Here is a 24,955-nt window from a genome sequence, read left to right as displayed (position 1 = left end):
AATGAAATGTTTAAAAAGTGCAGTAAAAATTGATAATGGAAGAGTATGCACATTTTTAAAAAGAACAAGAGGCAATGTAAATATTCAGAGAATAGTTTCTTGAAAACTATTTTTTTTAAAAAGGAGAAAAATGTCAACAGAAAGAAGACAAACGTATCAATCTAACAATCTGATAGGTAAAACGATGTTTTAATATTTTAAATTATTTAAAATATTATTATTTTAATATACCTTTCCGAGACTGATAATGCAAATGAGCTTTTCTTCATATGCCTCCAAATTTATTTTTCTGCCTGTTCATGTCTTTTGACAACTCTTCTAAAGACTTATTGGCCTCATTAACATGTAAAATCTCTTTATGCAAGTGCTTTTATTGATTTGGTATCGTTTACAAAGCGGCAGCTATAACTAGCAGTTAAAAGCACTGGTTGGTGCCAGATGGCTTAGGCTAGAATCCAAACTCCTATCCTTTTTAGAGGTGTGTGACTTAGCTAAGTTACTGAAAACGCTCTGAGCCTGAGTTCCTTCATCTGTAAAATTAATAATAGAGCATCACCTCAGAGTAAGATTAAATGAATCAATACATATGAAGTTCTTAGCAGCAGAGTAAGACCTCAAAAAAATGTTGGTTTTCACTTATCTATATATGTTTTATACAACACAAAATGTCATTTCATATTGCTAAGTGTAGTTATTTAGAAAAAATTTTTTTGAAAAACACTCCTTAGTGGGAAGCAGCCGCGTAGCACAGGGAGATCAGCTCAGTGCTTTGTGATCACCTACAGGGGTGGCAAAGGGAGGGTGGGAGGGAGACGCAAGAGAGAGGAGATATGGGGATATATGTATCTGTATAGCTGATTCACTTTGTTATACAGCAGAAACTAACACACCATTGTAAAGCAATTATACTCCAATAAAGGTGTTAAAAAAAAAACAAAAAGAGGAAAAAAAAAGGAAAAACTCCTTATTTCCAAAGTAAAGCAAGGCAACAGTTGGAGATATGTCAGAGAATAAAACACAAAGGGGGCTTCCCTGGTGGCACAGTGGTTGAGAGTCCGCCTGCCGATGCAGGGGACACGGGTTCGTGCCCCGGTCCGGGAGGATCCCACGTACCGCGGAGCAGCTGGGCCCATGAGCCATGGCCGCTGAGCCTGCGCGTCCGGAGCCTGTGCTCCGCAACGGGAAAGGCCACAACAGTGAGAGGCCTGCGTACCAAAAAAAAAAAAAAAACACAAAGGAAAAAGGGCTTGACCCTTAAGGCAGACACAAGAAAAAAACACAGGGCAAAGATTTCATGTGTCAAAAATGGTGCATGTGGAAGGACACAAGTTCTTGCATGTTTTTATGTTGAATCAACACTAATATAAAAGAAAGCTTGATAGTGGAGAGATGGGAGCCAACAGATATACAGGGTACCCCTTCAAAAAGTTTAACAAGAGTGAAGTAATTCAGTAGCAAAATGTCCAAGAAAATGAAATGAAAGCTGTTTTAAGGTATAAGACACAAATCCAAACTTGAATGGAGATAGGAAGGAGGAAACTAAAATTGTTGGAGGGAATGAACTAAGTGTAAATACCAGGTCCAAGAGAGGTTCAAAGGAGTGGGACAGCAAGCACTGGAGAAGATACGGCCTTTGGAACAAAGACCTCTACTTCTCAGACAAGTTGAGGTAATGCAAAAGACAGAAGTCAGGTTAGAGCTCTTCTCTGAAGAAAGAACAAGGGTAAAAGAATAAGGATGAGGAAAGAGCAATGGAGGCTAAGTGAAGGAGATCAAGAAGAGACTAAAGCACAATTACATGAGAAATGACAGTTGGTGACTAAGATACAGCAAGCAACAAGCTGGAAACAGGATAAGAATTAAGAAGCCAGATACACATAATTCTGTTCACTTGTTTTAGTAAAGCTCACAGTTACGATAAATTTAAAAATGTTTCTCAAAGACCACAAATGTGCTCTATGTGCAGTAGTAACATAAAAACTTGAAAATGTATTTTCATTGTTTAAAAATTACATACCATTATCAGGTATTGGTTCCATGTCCCATGGGCTAAGTTTTTCAATTTCAGTATTGTCCCACCTGTTAAAACCAAAAAAAAGTCTGGTTAGACCTTCATAAAGACAACTGATAGCACGTATAAAATAGATAACTAATGAGAACACTGTGTACAGCACAAGGAGCTCTATTCAATGCTCTGTGGTGGCCTACATGGGAAGGAAATCCAAAAAAGAGGGGATATATGTATATGTATAGTTGATTCACTTTGCTGTACAGCAGAAACTAACACAACATTGTAAAGCAACTATACTCCAATAAAAAATAGGGGCTTCCCTGGTGGCGCAGTGGTTGAGAGACCGCCTGCCGATGCAGGGGACGCGGGTTCGAGCCCCGGTCCGGGAGGATCCCACGTGCCGCGGAGCGGCTGGGCCTGTGAGCCATGGCCGCTGGGCCTGCGCGTCCGGAGCCTGTGCTCCGCAACGCGAGAGGCCACAGCAGTGAGAGGCCCGCGTATCGCAAAAAAAATAAATAAATAAAAAATAAACCTGTGGCTAATAACTAGGTACCCACTACAAGAGTAAACAAAAAGAAAATGCAAAAATTAACCTCACTGTCACAGTAAGTTTAAATATTAACAGTATGGTTTTTTCCGAATAGATTATAACAAACAAGTATAAAAATGTATGGTGGATTCAAGGACAAAACCAGAAATCCTGTGTGGCCTGTACCCAGGGTAAGTGAAGAAAGATAGTGTGAAGGCCTTGAATGCCACACTTCAGAATGTGGACTTTGTTTCCACAGCCAATGGAAAGGCAGCAAAGACTTTTTTTGAACAAGGGAAATGAAGTAACATGTGCTCCTGAACAATGATCCCACAATATTGGGTTGAGGAAATATTAGGAGGCTACAAAAAAGGTCCCAGGGAAGCAAGCAGAACCTGTACCAAGGCGGGTACTAGTAACAGAGGCATTCTAGAGAGATGCTGCAAAGGTGAGACTGACGTGACTTAACAACGAACTCAATGGTGTTTTTTTTAACCTGACACACGTCATTCATACCACAACCTGCCGCAGCGAACAAATGTTTGTAGATGACTGGTTTTCATCTGCATACATACCTAACAATGTAACACTGGAAATGACTATCAGGGTACTGTGGCTGATACGGCTCTTGACTCAGCACCGTTCCAAACCACCAAGCATCGTCAATGATAGAACGAAACCTGTCACCTATGAGAGAGATGACCAAGTCTGAGACATCAATTTGCTAACATTAACATTTTTAACTTACAAAATACCTATGACAGATAAAACAAATCAAATAATATTTTTATCTTAAACTTAGCCATTCTTCACCACTTACCTGCAATCTTTAGTGATAAAACATACGTGAAAAAGACATAGTACTACACTCGGCAATTTACCAAAGGTATAAAACCATATAATATAATTGATGAAAACGGTTTATGACTAGGTTCCATTATTTAATGGATCCAAATGCCCACTCCAAAATAAGTTCTATTACAAACAACAAAATTTAACAAAACTCAAAAATCTTTTACAACGATGTATACAAATCAATAAATATTTAATAAGCATATTAAATATACTTATGAAATATGTAACTTTTCCTGAATAAAATAAGTTATCAACGTATGATCAGAAGTTAATCCATGATTCTTCTAAAGTTGCTGCTATATAAATATCTCCACATAAAACGGTGTTCTAATTCTTAAGATCTCATAATAAAAATCAGGTCTAAATGTACCCTTAAAAATACATATTTATTATTTAAAAGATTTAAACATCCACATACCCCATTATCTCAGCATAATATAAAAGCAGACAAGCAGAGCTTAGGAGAGCTCCCTATACAAACCAAAGTAACTGGAAAGAATACTTCAACTGACTTCAGTGATTTTAGATTATACATATACATTTCTAAATATATTCTATAACTGTTAACAACTTCTAGAGAAAGAAACTGTATTCTATCTTTGTTTTACATATATTACAAAAGAAACACAGACTGCTGTAATAACCCTATCTCCTCCTTCCCATCCATCCCATCATTTTCAAAACAAAATCAATATGAAAAAAAGTTACTTATCCTTCATTAATAATTCTTTGGTAGATTAACAATTCCTTCTTCAAGAAAAGTTTTACAGAAATAGTATCAATCAAAATTAAAGCTACATATCACTCCCAAGAAAGAGAATATTCCCCACAAATGGTCTTGACTAAAGAAAGTATGCTTTCAATAAATTCTGTAAAACTGAAAAAAACAGCAATATCACAACTATTGGAGCTACATGTTTTGAGGTTAATATATTTTCAAATTTATATAAACATGATCTTTAAGTATATTTTACTTCAAAATCATTAGAAACCCATAAGCCCCTCATCCCACCACCCTTCTACCATTAATAAAATTCAACTTTTGGCAGTATTTCATTAATACAGATATTCCAAAACACTTCAACTTTAAAAAGAAGTCTTAATAAATTTTAACAACAAACCTTTTTAATGGAAGGAATATACCAAAATTTTGATGTAACACCAGGATTGCTGTCCAATTCTATAATGTAAATAACCTAATTTAACAAATATCAATTATAATATTTGTTACAGTAAGTATTACTGTAATAATAACAAATCCAGGGGCTTCACTTTGAGAAACCTAATACAAAAATATATGGTTACTAAGTGAGCCAGTCTTTGACACCAAGAATTAGTTAGGTAATATTTTTCTTCCCTATTTATCTATCATTAGAATACTTTCAGTTGAGATAAAAATAGTTCTTTGGTATAAGACTAAAAACTTTAACTTAAAAGGAGGCTTAAAAAATTCATTTTCTCATGGTAAAAATGGGCATTTCTATTCCATTAAGGTTTTTCAAATAAACCTATTCTGGCTAGTCAAAAGCAGGATAGACATCTGCTCAGTACAAAGTTCTCACGAGCAACTTCCTATAATAACTGCTCAAACTTCAGCAGAAGAGGTAAGATTTTTATGGGGGAGCAAAAACAAATTAATTAGCATAGAAGATATGATGCAATAATTTCACAACCTCAAAAATAAAATAAAACCCACCAAATTACAAGGGGTAATCAGGAATCAATCTCTAGCATTTACTTGTAGAGAATCGAGGTTAAGAAATTTTTTTGAATGGGTATGTTGGTAGAACAAAATGAGAGCTTCTAATTTACACATCATGGGGGTTGAAAACCAGACTGGCTAGGAAACTATAAAGTTCTCTGGAACTTGGCTGTACAACATTAACTTCTACATATTCCAGCTGTCTGGTTTTTTATTTTGTTCTGTTTTGTCTTTGGTGGCTAAATACTTCTCTTCAAGAAAACTTTCCTTTACATCTCCAGTCCCCAAAATAACCCTGATTACTTGTGTGGACGTTACCATTAAAAATAGTGTACTAAAAAAAAAAAAGTCTACTAAGAGCAGCCACACTCTCCGATAAGATTTCGTTTCAAATAGGGACAACTCAGGGAATTTATTTACCTGTTTCTATTGCCTGCAGAAAAAGGCTGCAGGAATTACGAAAATTAATGAGGTCTGAACATCATTTATGAATGTGTACACCAGCTGACACAGCCTAGGTAGAACTCAGTATTTCACTAAAATTGATCAAAGGAGAATGACTTTTCATTCTCCTAGGTGACTAAAGTCAAACTCAATACATGAGCTCCCCAGACAGTATTACATACTGGAAAGTAATACATATACACCTGTGAAATAACTGTTACAGTTGCTGGCCTAATTACAGTCATCAATTATGTCCTGAGGAGATTAATAACCTACACAAGTCTAAGCAAGTGAGCCTACCAGCCTGCCTTAAATAGTCACCATGAAAACCACATTGAAACCACATTCAAAAAGCCACATTCAAAAGTCAGTGCCTACCTTTAGGTGATTTTATTTTTTCTGTCGACCCATACAATGCATGGTTATAAAGCGTAAGTTTTACACAAATTTTTTATGTTTTAAAGGAATGGTTACCTCAAGTCAACCTATTTAAGTCTGGGTTGATATGATTATCAAAGGTAAGATATTCTGGCATACCAGAACATTATTGTGTTATTTTTCAAATTTCTTACTGTTTTACATTACAGGTAATTTTGTTAATTATACCAGTGTCACAGTAAAGATGGAAGTAATGCAGTGTGGACAAGTCTGAAAGGAAACAGAAGGTCTACTCTGGCCTATATTCCAGGAGTAAGAAATCATCCTTCCAAAATGTCCAATACCATACCAAGCCCTAAGCAAAATATACTTAGCAGTCTTATATTTCTTTCCAGAATTTACATGTTTGCATCCACCATAATAGGCAGCACCACAACCAAAATATTTAGAGCAATAAAATGAGAGATTCATTTCTCAGGGTATATAAAATTCAGTAAGGACAGACTTACAAGACTGCCAGTTCCTCTGTCTTGCTTCATCGTAAAATTGACGCAATACAAGAAAGTCAATAACATCTGGCATATCATGATATCTAAACAAAAATAAAAGACTGTTAAATTTCCTGCACAGGTTATAGTCTAGAGCAGCAATGTCCAAAAGAAATACAATGGGAGCCACATATGTAATTTTTAATTTTTGACTAGCCTTATTAAAGTAAAAAGAAACCAGTGAAATTAATCTTAATAGTGTATTTTATTTAACCCAATATATCCTAAATATTGTTTCACCACATAATCAATACAAAATAATGAGATATTTTACATTCTTTGCCTTCATACCAAGCCTTCAAAATCCAATGTGTACACTTACATCACACTCAATTCAAATTAGCGACAGTTCAAGTACTTGGCAGCCACACGTGGCTAACAGCTACCATATTGGACAGCACAGGTTTAGCAAATCATTCTAACATTTTCTCAAAAACAAATGCGGAAGCAATTTCCACTACAGGCCAGAATTCTCTACACATTTAAGTGGCATGAAAAATGTATAAAACACGCTCCCGCCTAATTGCTGCTGCAGTACCAGTATTTTTACTTCCAGTGGGTCCCATCTATCAGAACTTCAACTTACATCTTGGGCTGTCCACAGTGCTCTACTATTTACCCTGCAGCTGAATGCAAAGGACATGCTGATCAGCGAGAGGGAAAATCTAAATTTAAATAATTCCATTTTTTAAAAAGTAACACATACCTAATAGAGAAAGATTTGTCCATAAGTTTTCCAGTCGCAGGATCTATAAATGCTAGTTTGAGGCAACAAAGTGTAGGGGGCCCAACCTCATATCGTATTCCAACTATTTTGACCAACTCTTGATCCTTTAACAGATATTTTTAAAAGAATAAATGGTTAAAATAAAGCAATTCCTCAAGATTATAATTCTCCACATATTGCCAAATTAAGTCAGCTCACAATTTAGGATTCCAAACCAGAAGAGGGGTTTAATTTACCATTAATTACAATCCTTTTTGCTAAATCTTCACATCTTTTTGAAGACCGGTATTTAACACTGTTTCTAACGTAAGGAATATACCAACTTTAGAAAAAAAAACAACAAATGTATAAGAAGGAACACACAAATCACCCATCAGCTCAGTATCTAAACATAACCACTGTGCACAGTCAGAATTTCCTTCTGGCTTTCTTCTCTTCCTAGAGAAACATTTTCATTTATGTAACTTTGTATTATGCAAATCAAAATATGTAAGCGTTTGGCTTATTATTCTTCAAAAACTTGACAATAAATTTCTACCTAATACATTTCAATAAATATTTGTTGAAGATCTATGTGCCGTGACCTATTCCAGGCACTAGGGGTAAGACAGGGAATGGGAGAAACTTCCTACCATGATACAGCCTCCTACTCATTATACTGTAATTAGCCTTCCCCCAATACCTGTTTCCTTAATACTAAGAATATGAGATGATTCACCCATTTATTCACTGCACAAAATATTATTGTTATAATGTGCCAAAGTGCTAAAAATACAGTTGGTTCTCATTATCTGCAGCATTCTTACTATTCTATAGTGCCACCCAAAATGATGAATTAGTGAGTTCCCAGTGAACACTGAACCACTGCTCCTGGAGGGAATACAAGGCTAGGTGGCTACAGGCACCCAGTCGTAATATTTCAGTCACCTAATTAAGACAGTATCTTGTGTAATGTGAATTTCTATGTAAAGACACGTCATCTTTTTTTTTTTTTTTTTGCGGTACGCGGGCCTCTCACTGTTGTGGCCTCTCCCGTTGCGGAGCACAGGCTCCGGACGTGCAGGCTCAGCAGCCATGGCTCACGGGCCCAGCCGCTCCGCAGCATATGGGATCCTCCCGGACTGGGGCACGAACCCGTGTCCCCTGCATCGGCAGGCGGACTCTCAACCACTGCGCCACCAGGGAAGCCCGAGACACGTCATTTAATCTACGTTGTTGAGTCATTAACATTGAACTCACAACCAACAGCACTATGACTCATGCCTAAAAGAAGCTTATCTAACACACAGATTTTCTCCATAAGGTACATCATCACCTTCTTGTACACAGTAACACAAGACAGCACTTTAGCACTACGCTAGGGGGCCATCTTAAACAGCAAGTCACCAACACAAAAATCTGAAAAAAAAGCACAAAAATCTGAAAAATGTTTAATGTGGCACTGAATAGACTGCAAAAAGAACATTTATGTACAATATGAGAGCTCAAAAGAAGGAAGTATCACCTTGTTCAACCTCAGCTGAGAACATGCTGGGCAGACAACTCAAATCTTTTGCCACACTGTGCATGTCTGTAAATGACTAGAAAGCACCTTGAGTAGTGATTTTGGTGTTACAAATAGCAAACAGTGAGAAAGGCAAATTCGTAAATACAGAAAACAAGAAAAATGAGGATCAGCTGTCCTCAGGTACACAGTAGTAAGTGAAAGAGACACAAATTTGAATGTATCTAAAGCCAAATTCAAAGAAGTAGAGCCATTGAGTTTTTTCATCTTCTAACAGTTAATGAAAGTATCAAAAATATGAAGTATAAAGATTAAAAATCACCTGTAGTACTACTCTACATGTAATCACCACTAACATTTTAATGTATTTATTTTGGTTGACCATATATGTCTGTAAATTTTTATCATAACCAAAACCAGAACTTCACATCCCGTTTTTCCTCTTAGTAACACACTGTGAATACGTAACATTCATTCTACAAACATTTTAAAAGCCTCGGTTACGTGGTGGGCTCTACATAGTAGCCAAATGTGTGAATATATCATGGTTTGGTTCGTTCAGTACTGTGGGATATTTGGATTTTTTCCTAATTTTTTGTTTTTATAAACAGTGATACAGAATTTAAATTTGTATGCACTTCTGGTTGTTTCCTAAATTACCAAAAGTAGAACTGCTGATTTAAAAGGTCTAAGTATTTTCAGTTTCAATTCCAACTGCCAAGATACCCTGTAGGGAGCCTGCACCTGTTTCATGCACCCTTATCACCAAGTTGAACAACTATTAACAAACCTAAACCTTTGCTACTTGTTAAAACATGGTATTTTCTTTCTTTAAGTGTTAAAAATATGTATATACATAAAATTGGTTAAGTGCAGAGAAGCTAAAGTTTTTTCTGTATTTTATTACATGTGAGGTTAAACCTTTTTCTCCAACTTGTATTGGTTTCTTTGAAAACTTGCACTTCTTTTGAAAATCTGTCCTGGGTACAATCATTTTAAGATTAATGATATATACAGCCAAGCTGCCTTCCAATAATGTACAGAGTGCCCAGTGACAAGCATGTCTTCTGATTAGACCTTAATGCTTAGCAGGTAACAGCAGAAATGTTTTTAAGTTGGAAATTAACAGAAAGGTAGTAATGAAGTATGCCTCCAGTAGGTTATTTTTAATGGATTTATAAATAATTTAACTATACATGTATGTGCTACATGTTTAATGATTTAATAATACCATCATCTTACCCTAAGATCCATTTTTCTCCATGGCTCCTTGTTAGGGTTCAGTTCATAAATGTTATTTCTTCTGACAGCCTCAATATAAGCTTCATGACCCTGTCGAAAATATATTACCTACAAAAGGGAAGTATACATTTAAAAATAAAAACCTAAGAGTAATATTAATTTTACGTTCCATATTCACATTTTTAAACTTTATTACTCTCACCTCATCACCCATTTGAGGAACAAAAGGAGACTTCCGAAGTGTGGTGTCAGTTATCCAAACCGGAGGATGAAATTCATATAAACGTTCCATGTTTGCAAGCTCTGCCTGAGTCATCCTCCGCAGATTCTGCCAAGGGGAAGAGAACAAAGTTTAGTAGAATAGAAAGGGGCAGCATGCACTGTTTAATTGAAAAACAAAAGACTTCACCATTCAGAATGGCTGTTTTATTAGCATGTCACCTAATGATTAATTTTTAAACAGCATACATATTTGGTTCTTTAACATACATAGGAACATTATCAGCTGTGCAAGCATTGTAGATCTACCTAGCACTTTCCTAGCGTCTCCTGAATTTCTAACAGATTCTGCATAGCACTTTACATCCTATGAAGCGGGTCTAATTTCCAGCTGGATCCTCTTCAACACACTAAGGCTGCTTTGCCAAGACTCCACAGTGAATTTCACCACAGACTAATCATCTCAGGGAGTCTCCTCTTGATTTGAGGTTTTAAGACTTGTAATCTTACATATGATATCACATGTGGAATCTAAAATATGATACAAATGAACTTTTATGAAATAGAAACAGACTCACAGACATCGAGAACAACTAGTGGTTGCCAAGGGGGAGGGGGGTGGTACAGGGATGGAATGGGAGTTTGGGGTTAGCAAATGCAAACTATTATATTTAGGATGGATAAACAACAAGGTCCTACTGTATAGCTCAGGGAACTATATTTAATATTCTGTGATAAACCATAATGGAAAAACCATTAAAAAAAAGACTGGTAATTTTAAAATATAACCACAAATTATTTGATACTCCTCCTCCTTTCCTCTCTAAGAGGTGGAGCCTAAGTATCCTCCACTCAATGTGGGCTCCAACTACTTCTAACAAATAGAAAAAAGCAGAAGTAACAATGTGCGACTCCTAAGGCTAGGTCGTCATAAAGGGCTTAGCCCTTGCTTAATTTTTGGATCACTTGCTCTGCGGACAATCAGCTACCATGTCAAGAAGACACTCAAGCAGCCCTATGGAGAGGCCCATATGGTGAGGAACTGAGGCCAGCAGCCAACTGTCCCATTAACAAACTTCAAAGATCCACCCCCAGTCAAGCCTTTAGACAACTGTGACCCAAGCTAACATGATGACTGCCGCCTCATGAGCCAAAAATCAGCTGATCAGTTCCCAAATTCCTGATTCATCAAAACATGAAATAATACATGTTTCTTGTTTTTAAGCTAAGTTCCAAGATTCTGTTACACAGCAATAGATACCTAATACAAAGACATAGCATCTTTAAATAACAACAGCTACCTATATGACAGGAGCACATGTAGCACTGTACATGGAACAAGGTATAGCAATATTACAATTAGGAGAAAAGTATGAAGACAGAACATGTCAAATGAAAATGGGAAACAGGATAACAGCAGACAAAACAAGAAGAAAGGATCTTAAAATGCCTTGAAATATATTTTTGGTGTTGGAACTGGAGGACAAAATAAGAGTTATGGTGGGGGTCTGAGCAAAATAGAGCTTTCCCTCTAAATTACAGATTCAGAAAGGTATAAGTGCCAAGTCCAACTCAGAGCAGATTAGAGAAGTTTTAATAACAAAGGAAATTTTCCAAAACTAAGTTTGTTTGCATTGTACGTTTGACTCCTGATGATGTATATCGATCAAAAAAATAATAATAAAGCCTCCAAATTCCCACAGATTTCTAATTTCTAAATGTGGACAGAAACTATAAAAGTGTAGACAGATGGTATTTTTAAAGATATACTTTTTTCTTACCTCTTTTTTAGGCTTATTTTCTTTCTTTCTCTTTCGTCTCCTTTTTGGAGGAGATAAATTCTCAGTAGACATTTCGTCCTCTGAACTACTACGAAACCGAGTAATTCGTCGACGGGATGACGTTCGTAAAGGAGGCTGCAGATTGATGCCTGCGTCAGCCGTCCAATCAGAATATCTAGATGAAGAGCCACTAGGGAGGAAAACAGTTTCAGTCGTACAGAACCAGAATCTAAGCCCTAAGAGTAAATTCATCCTACAACCTTAAGAGAGGAGAGACAACAAGGAGGAAAGAAAAGATCCTGGGAAGATTCGACTGCCCTCCCTATCAGTGCATACTGAAATGACCAAAGACCATGAGAAGGAGAAAAATCTTCACTGACCCTGGAAATTAGGAAAGGATATAAGCCTGAGAAATTTTTTTAAGTATAATGTGGATGAGACCTCATAGAAGACAACATCTAGAGCCAACTAATAATACCCTTTCCAAAAGTGAAGTGTAGCTATGAAAGCAGGAGAGACTGTGCAGAAGAGCAGCACACCCCCTAAACCGCAGGAGGCTCCAAAATGGGACTAGAATTTTTCAGTGGAATGACAAACTGTCAGTGACTACACTGAGAGCCACAAGGGAAGCACAGAACAGAAAGCTCTAAGTGGACAAAGCTTCTTGCCAACAGGGGGACTCTCCCTGATATGAGAAAAGATCCCAGAGAGGGCCTAGTCCTAACCTACCCTGGAGCAAAAGCAGAGTCAAACAGGAAACTAGGAAACTAGCCCCTGGCCCACTCCCAGCTTTAGCAAACACAGAAAAGGATAAAAATCCTCTACTGGGGCCATCATTGTCCAACCACATACCTCTCAGGCTTGATAAAACACACAGTTCCAAAAGCTATTTATTACAAATATTATTTTTGTATTATATTTTATGTTATAAAAAGAGCTGTTTTAAAAATCTTAAGAGCATCTGCTTTGTACAATAAAATTCAAGAAAAGTTGAATTAAAAGATAGTGAATATAGAGACAGGAAGGACAGTGGTGGTTGCCAGGGGTGGGTGGGGTGGAGTGGCGAACTGCTGTTTAGTAGGTACACAGTCTCGGTTTTGCAAGACGAAATAAGTTCTGGAGATTGGGTGCACAACACTGTGAATGTACTTAACACTATTGAACTGTACAATTAAAAACAATTAAGATGGTGAATTTTATGTTCTGTATATTTCACCACAATTAAAATTAAGTTAACAAACAAAAATAAGGGTAGACAAGTGCTCTAGAAATCACTCCAGCTCCTAAGCACAATGGAATAAAAGAAGACAAGAAAGGAAGCCAGGAGTATGGTATGGTGTTCTGTAAAGCACAGTATCAATGGAAATTAAAATAATCTGAGTCATATTTAGAAGGGAGAATCTTCTAGACTTGGTGATGGAAATGTTATGAAGAGAGAATGATATCCAGGTTTCTGGCTGAAGCATCTGCCAGGACAAAGTTGACATTTACCAAGACAAGGAACAGATGTTAACATCTTAGTCCCATGAAATTTGGATACCAAAACTAAACAAAAGGTAATACGTATGATAAAATAAAGTTTATATTTTAAGGCAGGACAAGAAAAATTAAACATAAAATTCTCTCTCTGTGTCCATTTGGGCCTCCACCCTCCCTAATGTGCAGCGGGCATCGGCATTACACATTAACCAGAGCTGCTCAAAGATGGGAGTGCCTGCTCAACAGTAAAGATCAAATTTTTTCTTTCTTCTGATGTTAGCAATTTAACTTCTTAAAAGAATAACATTCTTTCCCAGCTCTGTAGGGGGTCATAGTGCTTGGTGCTCACTTTGCAAAAGTTTACCTGGACTATGTATCCTTCGTGAACTTTATATAAAATAGCAGTATGTCATCCTGATGTACCATCATTTGTCTTGAAAATGTACAAGACTGTGCCTTCAGCTTCTAACAGGTGGAACAGTTCTCAGAGCTTCCTGAGAATCTGCTTCCCGGTTATAATCCTCAGTTTGGCTTGAATAAAAGTCCCTTTTTTTTTTCTTCTTGATAGTTAATTGAACTTTCATCAACGTATGCAATAACTAGTAATAAATTTAACGGTGATTTTACCAAACAGACGTTGTATACTCCTCTTTATAAATGTAGCCCAAGACTAAATTGATGTTTTGAGTACATATATTTACACTGTTGGCTCAAATGTTTTAGAGTCAAAAAAAAAAATACCCAAAATATTTTCTATAGAAATAGCAGTTAATCCAGCTTTCTTCTCCTTTTAAATGTATTAAAAACTCAATGTTAGTTTTTCCACAGTTGGAAGCTCTTACACCTTGAATGCCATTCAAGTATGATTCCGTTCAACGTCATGACTAAAATGCTTAGAAGATTAAAACGAGTAAAAACAGGTACCTTGAACTTTCACTGTCACTTTCACTTCTTCTATCACTTTTCCATTCTTCTTCTTCAGAAGAACAAGAACCTTCACTTTGATCACAGGAAGTCTCCTAATTTTGTGACGGGGAGAAAAATAAAACAAAAATCTTGATCTCTGAGATTAAATAACACAAGGCAAGAGAAACCACACAGTCATTCTAATCATCTCAGGAGTAAGTATGATAACCGGGTAATAAAATAGGTAAACTTAAAACAAAAAGCAAGTGTCTTTACTACATCCTTTTTCTTATCAAAAAATTAGACAATAGAAAATATTTGTGAGACTTAACACTACTACTATTAACAAAAGAAACTGATACAAGAGGCCATTCTCTGAGCAAAGTTAATAAGTCAATGTAAATGTTCTCAGTGTTTTGGACTCAAGCCACTGTAATAGGTGGGTAGTGGTATCTCATTTTACTTTCAATTCTCTAATCACATATGATGTTGACCACCTTTTCATGTGCTTATCTGCCATCTGTATATCTTCTTTAACGTAGTCCCCGTTAGATCTTTTGTCGATTTTTAAATTGGGTTGTGTTCTTATTGAGTTTTAAGAATACAAGTCCTGGGCTTCCCTGGTGGCGCAGTGGTTAAGAATCTGCCTGCCAATGCAAGGGACACGGGTTCGAGCCCTGGCCCGGGAAGATCCCACGTGCCGCAGAGCAACTAAGCCCATGCGCCACAACTACTGAGCCTGAGCTCTAGAGACCGCAAGCCACAACTACTGAGCCCATGTGCCACAACTACTGAAGGCTGCGCGCCCAGAGCCCGTGCTCCGCAATAAGAGAAGCCACGACAGTGAGAAGCCCTCGCACCGCAACACCGCACGAAGAGTAGCCCCTGCTCACCGCAACTAGAGAAAGCCCGCACACAGCAACAAAGAACCAACACAGCCAAAAATAAGTAAATAAATAAATTTATTTTTTTTTTAAAAAAGACCTTCCCAGTCCTTTTCTCAAAAAAATTAAAAAAAAAAAAAGAATACAAGTCCTACCACCTAGAGAGGTGGGATAGGGAGGGTGGGGGGAAGACGCAAGAGAGAGGAGATATGGGGATATATGTGTATGTATAACTGATTCACTTTGTTGTAAAGCAGAAACTAACACACCATTGTAAAGCAATTATACTCCAATAAAGATGTTAAAAAAATTTTTTTAATTAAAAAAAAAAAAGAATACAAGTCCTTTATCAGACATGAGTTTTACATGTATTTTCTCCCAGTCCATGGCTTGTCTTTTCAGTCTCTTAACAGTATCTTTCAGGCTTTTCTATTTGTCAAGTTTTTCTTTCATGGATCATGCTATTGGAATTGTATCTAAAAAGTGATCATCACACCCAAGGTCACCTAGATTTTTATTATATGTTATCTTTTAGAAATTTTATAATTTTGTGTTTTACATCTACATTAAGTTTATGATATATTTTGAGTTAATTTTTGTGAAAAGACTGTGTCTAGATTTTTTTTTTTTTGCATGTGGATATCCAGTTGTTCCACACCACTTGTTGAAAAGACAATGCTTTGTCCATTGAGTTGTCTTTGTTCCTCCATCAAACACTAGTTGAGTATATTTGTATTGGCCTACTTCTGGGTTCCTTATTCTATTCCATTGATCTATTTGTCTATTTTTTCACCAGTACGACACTGTCTTGAAAACTGGAGATTTATACTAAGTCTTAATGTATCTATCAGTCCTGCACCTTTGTTGTTCTTCAGTATTGTTAGCTATTCTGGGTCATTTTTTTCTCCAAACAAACTTCAGAATCTCTTTGCCAATATCCACAAAATAAACTTGCTGGGATTTTGACTGGAACTGTGTTGAATCTATAGATGAAGTTGGGAAGAAGTATCATCTTAAAAAGATGTGAAGCACAGGAACTCTCATTCACTTTTCATCAGAATACAAAATGTAACACAACCACTATGGATAATAGTTGGGCAGTTTCTTACAGAGCTAAATATAGACTTATCATAGAGGAAAATTAAACTCATATTACTAGAAAGTAGTCAATGTGAAAAGGCCACCTACTGTTTGATCCAACTATATGACATTCTAGAAAAGTCAAAACTATGGAAACAGTAAAAAGATCAGTGGTTGCCCGTAGCTCAGGAAGAGGGAGGGAGTGATGATTAAGTACAGCAGAGGGGGTGTTTAGGACAGTGGAACTATTCTGTATGATACTATTATGGTAGATACATAACATTATGCATTTGTCTAAACCCATACAACACAGAGTGATCCCTAATGTAAACTACAGAATTTAGTTAATGATAATGTGTAAAACTGGTTCATCAGTTGTAGCAAATGTACCACACTAAATCAAGATGTTATTAATAGGAAACACTTAGGGAAACAGTATATGGGAACTCGCTGTACTTACTGTGTAATTTTTTTTAAACCTGAAACACAGAAGTCTTTAAAGGAAGAGAGGGGAACAAGCAGCTAATTCCCACAACCCTAATAGCTGCCGTCTACTTTAAATTCTGGTCTTGGATACTAAGCAGGTACTTTTAAATTGAGATACAACCTTTTCCTATAACAGCTACTTACATTAAGTGAATCATAAATGGATAATGAAAATGCCATGGAGAAACAAAACTAAAAAGATGGAACTGCAAGGAAATAGCTATTTTGTTTAATTCATTTGAGTAGGCAAAATGCAAAGTAAACATACTCTTAAAAAATGTTCCTCAAAATGTGAACCCAATGCTATTCAAGGAGTACAGATTCCTAGGCCAACCACACTAGATCTACTCAACACGAGTCTGCTTTTTATGCTCAAAATAGACTTCTAAAAAATCACAGTAATAAAATAAACTCTTAAAATCTACTACCTGGAAACCATGCATTCTGGGAAAAAGTTTTAAATGTTTTATCTGCATTAACTCTCAAAATACTTCTGTAAACAGAGGCAGGGTTAAGAAAAAGCTAATGAAACTTAAGTTTCAGAGGTTTTCAATTTAACTTGCCTACCAAGGCCCTGTGTCTATCTGTAACTTTGAATTCTTTTTCTAAAGAGCGTCCCTAAAATTATACAAGATTCAAACCCCACAAATCTTGGATCTGTCTTGCCAATGAGTTTTGTATTATCTCAAGTCACTACCTGCCCACTACTACCTTTTCATATATAGAGAAACCCAAGGCTAAGAAATGTAAAGAAATACGCCTGGGGTCACAGAAGAGTAAGTATAAGAAATGGAATCAGAAACCAGGCCAACTCTAAAACCCATACTTTTTCTACTATCAGTGCTTTCCAAACCAAAGCGTAATGGAACCAACATACACATATACACAACCATCTCTACCCATCGGCAACACTCAGGAGAATGAATTCATACCACTGTAGGAGGTAAACTACCGTAACACAAAATTATGACTTATCTTAAAAGGTAAAGTGGATTTAACATTCTACATTATACTTGTGTTAATTTAAAAGTTCCCCATTAATTGCAAATAAACCAAATTAAGACATAAAATTGTAAGATTAATACTACTGATCTAAAAATTAAAACTCAATCTATAATCATTCCTGATTTTTCAGAAACACTTAATAAGAATTAGTTGCTATTTCCCTAGCGTAATATATATGTATACTGTAGAAACCTAAAACAAAGCATCTTACTTATTGTGAAAATAGCAGACACACTGACAACAGGAATATGGTCCACTATCTCACTAGTATTCAACAATGTACTGGAAGTATTAAACACTGCAATTAGACAAGAAAAATCAATTAAAAGTATAAAAATTAGGAGAGAAGTAGCAAAATTGAATACTGTATAAATGAGAGTGTACCTGGAAAACTTCACAGAGTCCAATGATAAAATTAACTCAAAAATACAGTAATGTAGCAGGGTGGAAAAAATTAAAACTTGAAGGGGGAAAAGGCCAAAAACACGATAGAAAAATGTCCAAAAGACATGACACACAATGCACAAAGATGAAAAAGACTCTAAATATATAAAAATATGTACAACTTCACACATAAGAGAAATGTAAACTACACTGTAAATAAACCAAAGACAAAAGGACAAATATTGTGATTCCACTTACATGAGGTACCTAAAACAGGCAAATTCATAGAGACAAAGTATAAGAGAGGTTACCAGGGGCTGGGAAGAGAAGGAAATAGGGAGAGTTCTTGTTTAATGAGTACAGAGCTGCTGTCTGGGATGATGAAAAAGTGCTAGAAATGAAGAGTAGTGATGGTTGCATACATCTGTAAATGCAGTTAATGCCACTGAACTGTATACTTAAAAACAGCTAATGGTAAATTTCATGTTACATATAATATTCTATCACATAAAAGAATAGCCAAAACATATAAAAAATAAAACTAAGATACCATCTCTCGCCAATTGATTGGCAAAAATTAGAAATTGTAACACACTGTTAGTAAACAGTAAGAAAACAGACACTCTCCTACACCACAGGGAGGAAAGCAAGTTGGAATTCTCCTTTATGAGGAATTTTTATCAGCATCTCATAAGATGCAAACGTGTTTATCTTTGGGCCCAGCAATCCCATTTCAAGGAATGTACCCCCCCATAACATCTCCATCATTAGACAAATACATACATCTACAAGATTATTCATTGTAGCATTATTTAAAATGAAAACGCTGTAAACATCCTAAATGCCCATAACCAGGAGAGTGGTTAAATAAACTGTTACAATCAGATAACTTAAATATGATGCAACTCTTTAAAAATAAATAAATAAGGAAGGCACTTATGAACCGATATGAAGTGATTTTAAGAATATTTTAAGTGAAAAAACCCAAGTGCAAAAGAGTATCTGTGGTATGTGACATTTTGTGTACAAAAGGAGAAAAAATATACATGTATCTAATTGAGTATATAGGGGAAAGAAGAAAAAAAAACACAGGAAAGATATGCCAGAAACTAGTGAGGATGGATGGGAACATTTATCATAATTATCCGGAATCATTAAAGGTTAAAACATGCTCAATACATGTAAAGAAGAAGAAAATAAATAAGAAAGGTGTTACACAAAATCATTTAAGTGAACGGTTAGCAGCTAACATTATTGGATATTAGGCTGTGTTTTAAACACTTTACACGGTTAACTAAACGAATTCTCACAACACCTCTGAGGGACATACTATTAATTACTTTTACAGATATAGGCAGAGGCACAAAAGTTTAACCAACTTGTCGAAGTAGAAGAATTTGGATTTAAATTCAAACCCTATGTTTGATGACTACCCTAATGCTTTATAGAGGAATTCAAATTGTTCATCCTTATGTAACATTTCAATCCTCAAAACATTCCTGATTAGAGAATACTAACATTCTAATATTAACCTTTAAAAACTCTTTACAGAAATACTGGTTTCCCCCAAAAAAATCAAAAAGAAGAACAGTAACTTACATATGATTACTGTAAGTCAAGAAAAGGGTTAAGACAAAGACTTCTTAGATATGACGGCAAAAGCACAAGCAACTAAGGAAAAAACAAACTAGACTTCATCAAAATGTAAAACTTTTGTGCTTCAGCGGAAACAAGCAAAGAAGTGAAAAGACAATCCAATAAATGGGAGAACATATTTCAAAGTCATACATCTGATATAAAGGATTTGTATCCAGAATGTATAAAGAACCCTTATAGCAATAAAAAAGACAACCAAATTGAAAAATGGGCCAGAGATTTGCATAGATATTTCTCCAAAGACATACAAGTGGAAAACAGCACACGAAAACATGTTCAACATCATTAGTCATTAGGGGAATGTAATCAAAACCACAGTGAGATACCATTTCACATCCACCAGGACAACTGAAATCAAAAGGACAGAACATAGTAAGTGTGGACAAGGAGGTGGAGAAACTGGAAACTTCATACATTACTGACTGGGAACATAAAATAATACAGCCACTTTGGAAAACAGTCTGGCAATTCCTCAAAAGGTTAAAATACAGAGTTACCATATGACCCAGCAAACTGACTCACAGATATAAACCCAAATGAATTGAAAACTTATGGCCAAACAAAACCCTGTACATTAATGCTGATAAGGAGCAACATCCGTAACAGTCAAAAAGTAGAAATAATACAAATATCCACCAGCTGATGAGTGGGTAAACAAACTGTGGTCTATTCATATAATGGAATATTGGGCAATGAAAAAGAATGAAGTATTCATCCATGCTATACATGGAATCAGCCTTGAACATTACACAGTAAGTGAAAAAAGCCAGTCACAAGATCATACTGTATGCTTCCATTAAATGAAATGTCCAGAATACAAAAGTCCATGGGGATAGAAAGATTAGTGGTTGCCAGGGGCTTGGGTGGAGTGGGAATGGGAAGTACTTGCAAATGGGTACAGGGTTTCTTTTTAGGTGATTAAAATATTTTGAAATTAAATAGTGGTGGTGATGGTACAATTTTGTTAATATACTAAAACCACCAGATTGTACACTTATATGGTATAACAAAGCTGTTCAAAATTGTTAGAGAAATTCAAATGTGAAATTTCATCTTAATCTCTAGAGAATACTATACTTCCACAAAATTTCAAGGTAGATTCAAAGTAAAGAGTTAAGACAAATTATTCAAGATTATTTTGTATACTTTAAAGTTATGAAACTCACATGTCTTACGGAGCTTGAAGATTCATTTCCAGAAGACAACTCAAGCCGTCCAAGATTTCTTCTACCGTAATTTGGATATTTACGCCTACATGTCCTCTGCCTAGATTGTGACATCAAAGCCACGGAATCAGACTGAAACACAAACATGCAGATGAAAATCAACACTTAAATAAGTACAATCTTCAATAAAGTATTTCGCATTCTATCCAATTCCAAAAGGATTTAAGGCAAAAAAAATAATAATAGTTCAAAAAATAAAATATTCTTGAATGGGTATTTTTGCCACATACTGTTAACCAAGATTGGTTTTTGTTACTTTTAAGATATTTAGAAAACATGGCTAAATTTAGGCACATTAGATCATCATTTTCCAAACTAAACCATAAGTTAATTGGCTTACCATAAATTAGATAATAATAACTATAATCCAAAAAAGAAATCACTTTAAAATATATACCTTAGAAGTGAAAATATATATTCATATATTATGATGCAGTAACCAACCTTAAGGAATATATCACTGTGTGAATACACAGGTATAGAGAAATATCTGAAATGATTCTCAAATATCAATCCTAGTTATTTCCAGGTTTTAACTTTTTGGATGATTTGTTGTCAGTGCTTTCAGTTGTGCTTGAATTTTTTAAATATCTTTTTTTTAAATTAAAACAAAATAATTAAATAATCTTTTAAAATCAGCCAAATAAAATAGCTAGATTGAAACGGTGGGGGAGGGGGGGAGGGGGAGGGCACATGCTATTCCTCCAACACCAAAGTCACGTGTGCGAGATCACTCAGTGAAAGTACATATTCCCAGAGCTGATATACAAAATCAATTTTCACGTTAGTGCCACCTGTTTGATAATCATTGAGATGTTTTATCATTTCAACATATCCTGAACAATATATCCTGGCTGATTTTAATACAACTCTTCTTTCCTTAATTTGTCAGTACTTTTTTTGTTAAGGCAAAAACTCCTATTAATGAATTTCATGACTAATAATATGTAAATTCAGATGGACCAAAACTACCACTAAGAAGAACAAGAAAATGTGTCAAAATATATATTTTTTTAAAAAACGGTTTGAGGGCCCTATATACCTAACAAGGCTATGAAGATTTACAGGACCAATACATGAAAAAGGATACAAGCAATAAAAAAGAACCCTAGAATTTCACTCTGGAAGAGGAAGCTGAAAGGTTTAGCAGGTAAGCAAAAAACTGACAGACTAAACTCTTGAGTTATGCTAACAAAAATTACAATTCGGAGTCTCCTATGTGTAGGCAAACACCTCAAGCTTCAGCTGTTAGCCCAAAGAGCTATAATCTAGACCTATAGGTAAACCACAGATAAACAGTAATTCCAGGGAACTAAAAGCCCATTCTTGTCTGGGTGAAGGTGATACAGGCTTGAGAGTGGCCCTAGTAGCCTACCAGAAGCAAATTAAAACCTTCTCTGGAGAAGAAATGCCATCCTAGGCTTCAAACCATCTCTAACATCTAACATTCAATCAAAAATACAGGCAACAAAGAAAATGTGATTGTAATAAAATGAGAAAAAAATCAACACAGAAAGCAAACAGATTAACAGGGGAACAAGATAATGAAATAACCAGAAATGGTTTTTTTTAATAACCAGGGCTGATTTTCAAGGAATTAAAATAAAGAGAACTTCAGCAGAAAACTGAAAACTCTGGAAAATTCTGAACAGAAAAATACAATAACTAAAACTAAGAACACAAGGTTATTAGCAGGATACACACAGCTGAAGAGAACTAATTGAATGGAATATATTCGGTCAGAAAAAAATTCAGAACAGCAAGAAACAGCCTAAAAACAAAAAAGACAGAAAATAGGGCTTCCCTGGTGGCGCCGTGGTTAAGAATCTGCCTGCCAATTCAGGGGACATGGCTTCGAGCCCTGGTCCAGGAAGATCCCACATGCCACGGAGCAACTAAGCCCGTGAGCCACAACTACTGAGACTGTGCTCTAGAGCCCGCGAGCCACAACTACTGAGCCCATGTGCCACAACTACTGAAGCCCGCACACCTAGAGCCTGTGCTCTGCAACAAGAGAAGCCATTGCAATGAGAGGCCCATGCACTGCAACTAGAGAAAGCAGCGCACAGCAACGAAGAACCAAAGCATCCAAAAATAAATAAATTTATTTTTTTAAAAAAAAGACAAAAGGGAAAGACAGGAAGTAAAGGATAAAAACACGTACTATGCAAACGCTAGCCAAAAGAAAGCTAGCATAGCTACATTCATATACAAGAATTTGAAGAATAAAGCATTACTAGAGATAAGTTCATAACGGTAAAAGGTTCAATTCAGTAGGAAAAAGGGAAATTCTAAATTTGTACACAACAAATAACATAGCTTCAAACTACACAAAGCAAAGTAAGTAGAAACAAAGAAATCTACAAACATAAGGAGACTTTAATACTTATCTCACTATAAGCAAGAGTGCAATCGTTTTGAAACCACATGTGGCATTAACTACTAAAGTTGAATATACACATACCCTATGCTCCAATGATTTCACTCCAGTGCATATACTCAAAAGAAATACAGATGGGGCTTCCCTGGTGGCGCAGTGGTTGAGAGTCCGCCTGCCAATGCAGGGGACACGGGTTCGTGCCCCGGTCCGGGAAGATCCCACATGCCGCGTAGCGGCTGGGCCCGTGAGCCATGGCCGCTGAGCCTGTGCGTCTGGAGCCTGTGCTCCGCAAGGGGAGAGGCCACAACAGTGAGAGGCCCGCGTACCGCCAAAAAAAAAAGGTAATAAAAAAAAGAAATACAGACAGATACCAAGAAATATGTACAAAATGTTGAAAGCAATATTGTTCCTAACATACTATTCCTAATTCATATTCCTAATATGAAAACAACCCAAACGTCCTTTAAGAATAGATTAAACAGCAACATTCTCATTAAGGAATACTATCCAACAGTGAAAACAAATGAACTTCAACTACTCACAACAAAGATAGATCTCACAAGGGCAAATGCAAGCCAGATACAAAAGATTACATATACATACTGTATGACATTTAGATCAATGTTTCTTATCCTTTTTTTTTTTTTTTTTTTTTTTTTTTTTTGCGGTACGCGGGCCTCTCACTGTTGTGGCCTCTCCCATTGCAAAGCACAGGCTCCAGACGCGCAGGCTCAGTGGCCATGGCTCACGGGCCTAGTTGCTCCGCGGCAATGTGGGATCTTCCCGGACCGGGGCACAAAACTGTGTCCCCTGCATCGGCAGGCGGACTCCCAACCACTGTGCCACCAGGGAAGCCCTTCTTACCCTTTTTTTAACATTACCACTACCCTATAGGAAACTTGACTTTCTCCTAATTTGCTCCCTCGAATTGTAATACCACAGACATACATACAGTATGTAAACACTTATGTAGTATATCTGTACTTTGTACATCAACAGATTAAGTATAAGGCTTAGCCTTCTTATCCAATACAGGGTTTAAAATAGATAACATTTTTAAGACAAAAGCTAAATTGAAATTTTTAAAGCTCTCTGCATTTAACTTTATAACTTTCTTGAATAACTTTTGATGTAATTTAATTACAGATTGTAATTTATCAAATTACATATCCAAATTAGAAATTTCTGAATACATAACAGCACAGTAATCAAATGTTTAAAAATCTTTCAAAACTTTTCCAGCAAAAATAAAACAAATGAAAAAATTTCTTAAAAATTTTAGTAAATTTAACTTTGAAGGCTTTTATCATGAGAAAATATTCTAACTATAGCTGAAGATAGTCAACATTTTTTTCTTTTCAGTACTTGGCGTAATAGATTTGAATTATTTTTAAATTAAATAATAAGATAGAAACTATTTTTATTTAATTCTCAAAGCCCAAGTCATAAGCAAAAACACCACGCATCAAGGCAGTTAATGTGGCAGACAGGCATGCACAGGCCATTTCTCACAATATGGCTACAAAACT

General features: G+C 36.0%; 1 protein-coding gene across 3 annotated transcripts in view; it reads right to left on the bottom strand.

Moving 5' to 3' along the window:
• BRWD1 (bromodomain and WD repeat domain containing 1) overlaps nt 1-24,955 on the bottom strand; it is a 120,408-nt gene that overhangs the window by 29,944 nt on the left and 65,509 nt on the right. For all 3 annotated transcript variants that reach the window (XM_022552928.3, XM_089910233.1, XM_089910234.1), the window contains 9 exons: nt 20,987-21,118; nt 14,344-14,438; nt 11,941-12,130; nt 10,143-10,268; nt 9,941-10,048; nt 7,174-7,298; nt 6,429-6,511; nt 3,116-3,227; nt 2,018-2,079 (listed from right to left, as the gene is read on the bottom strand). In XM_022552928.3, the coding sequence (XP_022408636.2) occupies nt 2,018-2,079; nt 3,116-3,227; nt 6,429-6,511; nt 7,174-7,298; nt 9,941-10,048; nt 10,143-10,268; nt 11,941-12,130; nt 14,344-14,438; nt 20,987-21,118 (1,033 nt within the window). The remainder of the gene's footprint in view (nt 1-2,017; nt 2,080-3,115; nt 3,228-6,428; nt 6,512-7,173; nt 7,299-9,940; nt 10,049-10,142; nt 10,269-11,940; nt 12,131-14,343; nt 14,439-20,986; nt 21,119-24,955) is intronic.

The sequence above is a fragment of the Delphinapterus leucas genome, chromosome 4 (genome assembly GCF_059928025.1).
Source record: "Delphinapterus leucas isolate spDelLeu-1000000601 "Yukka" chromosome 4, BTC_Dleu_Yukka2, whole genome shotgun sequence".
NCBI classification, from domain to species: domain Eukaryota; kingdom Metazoa; phylum Chordata; class Mammalia; order Artiodactyla; family Monodontidae; genus Delphinapterus; species Delphinapterus leucas.
This window is presented reverse-complemented; position numbering and strand designations above follow the sequence as displayed.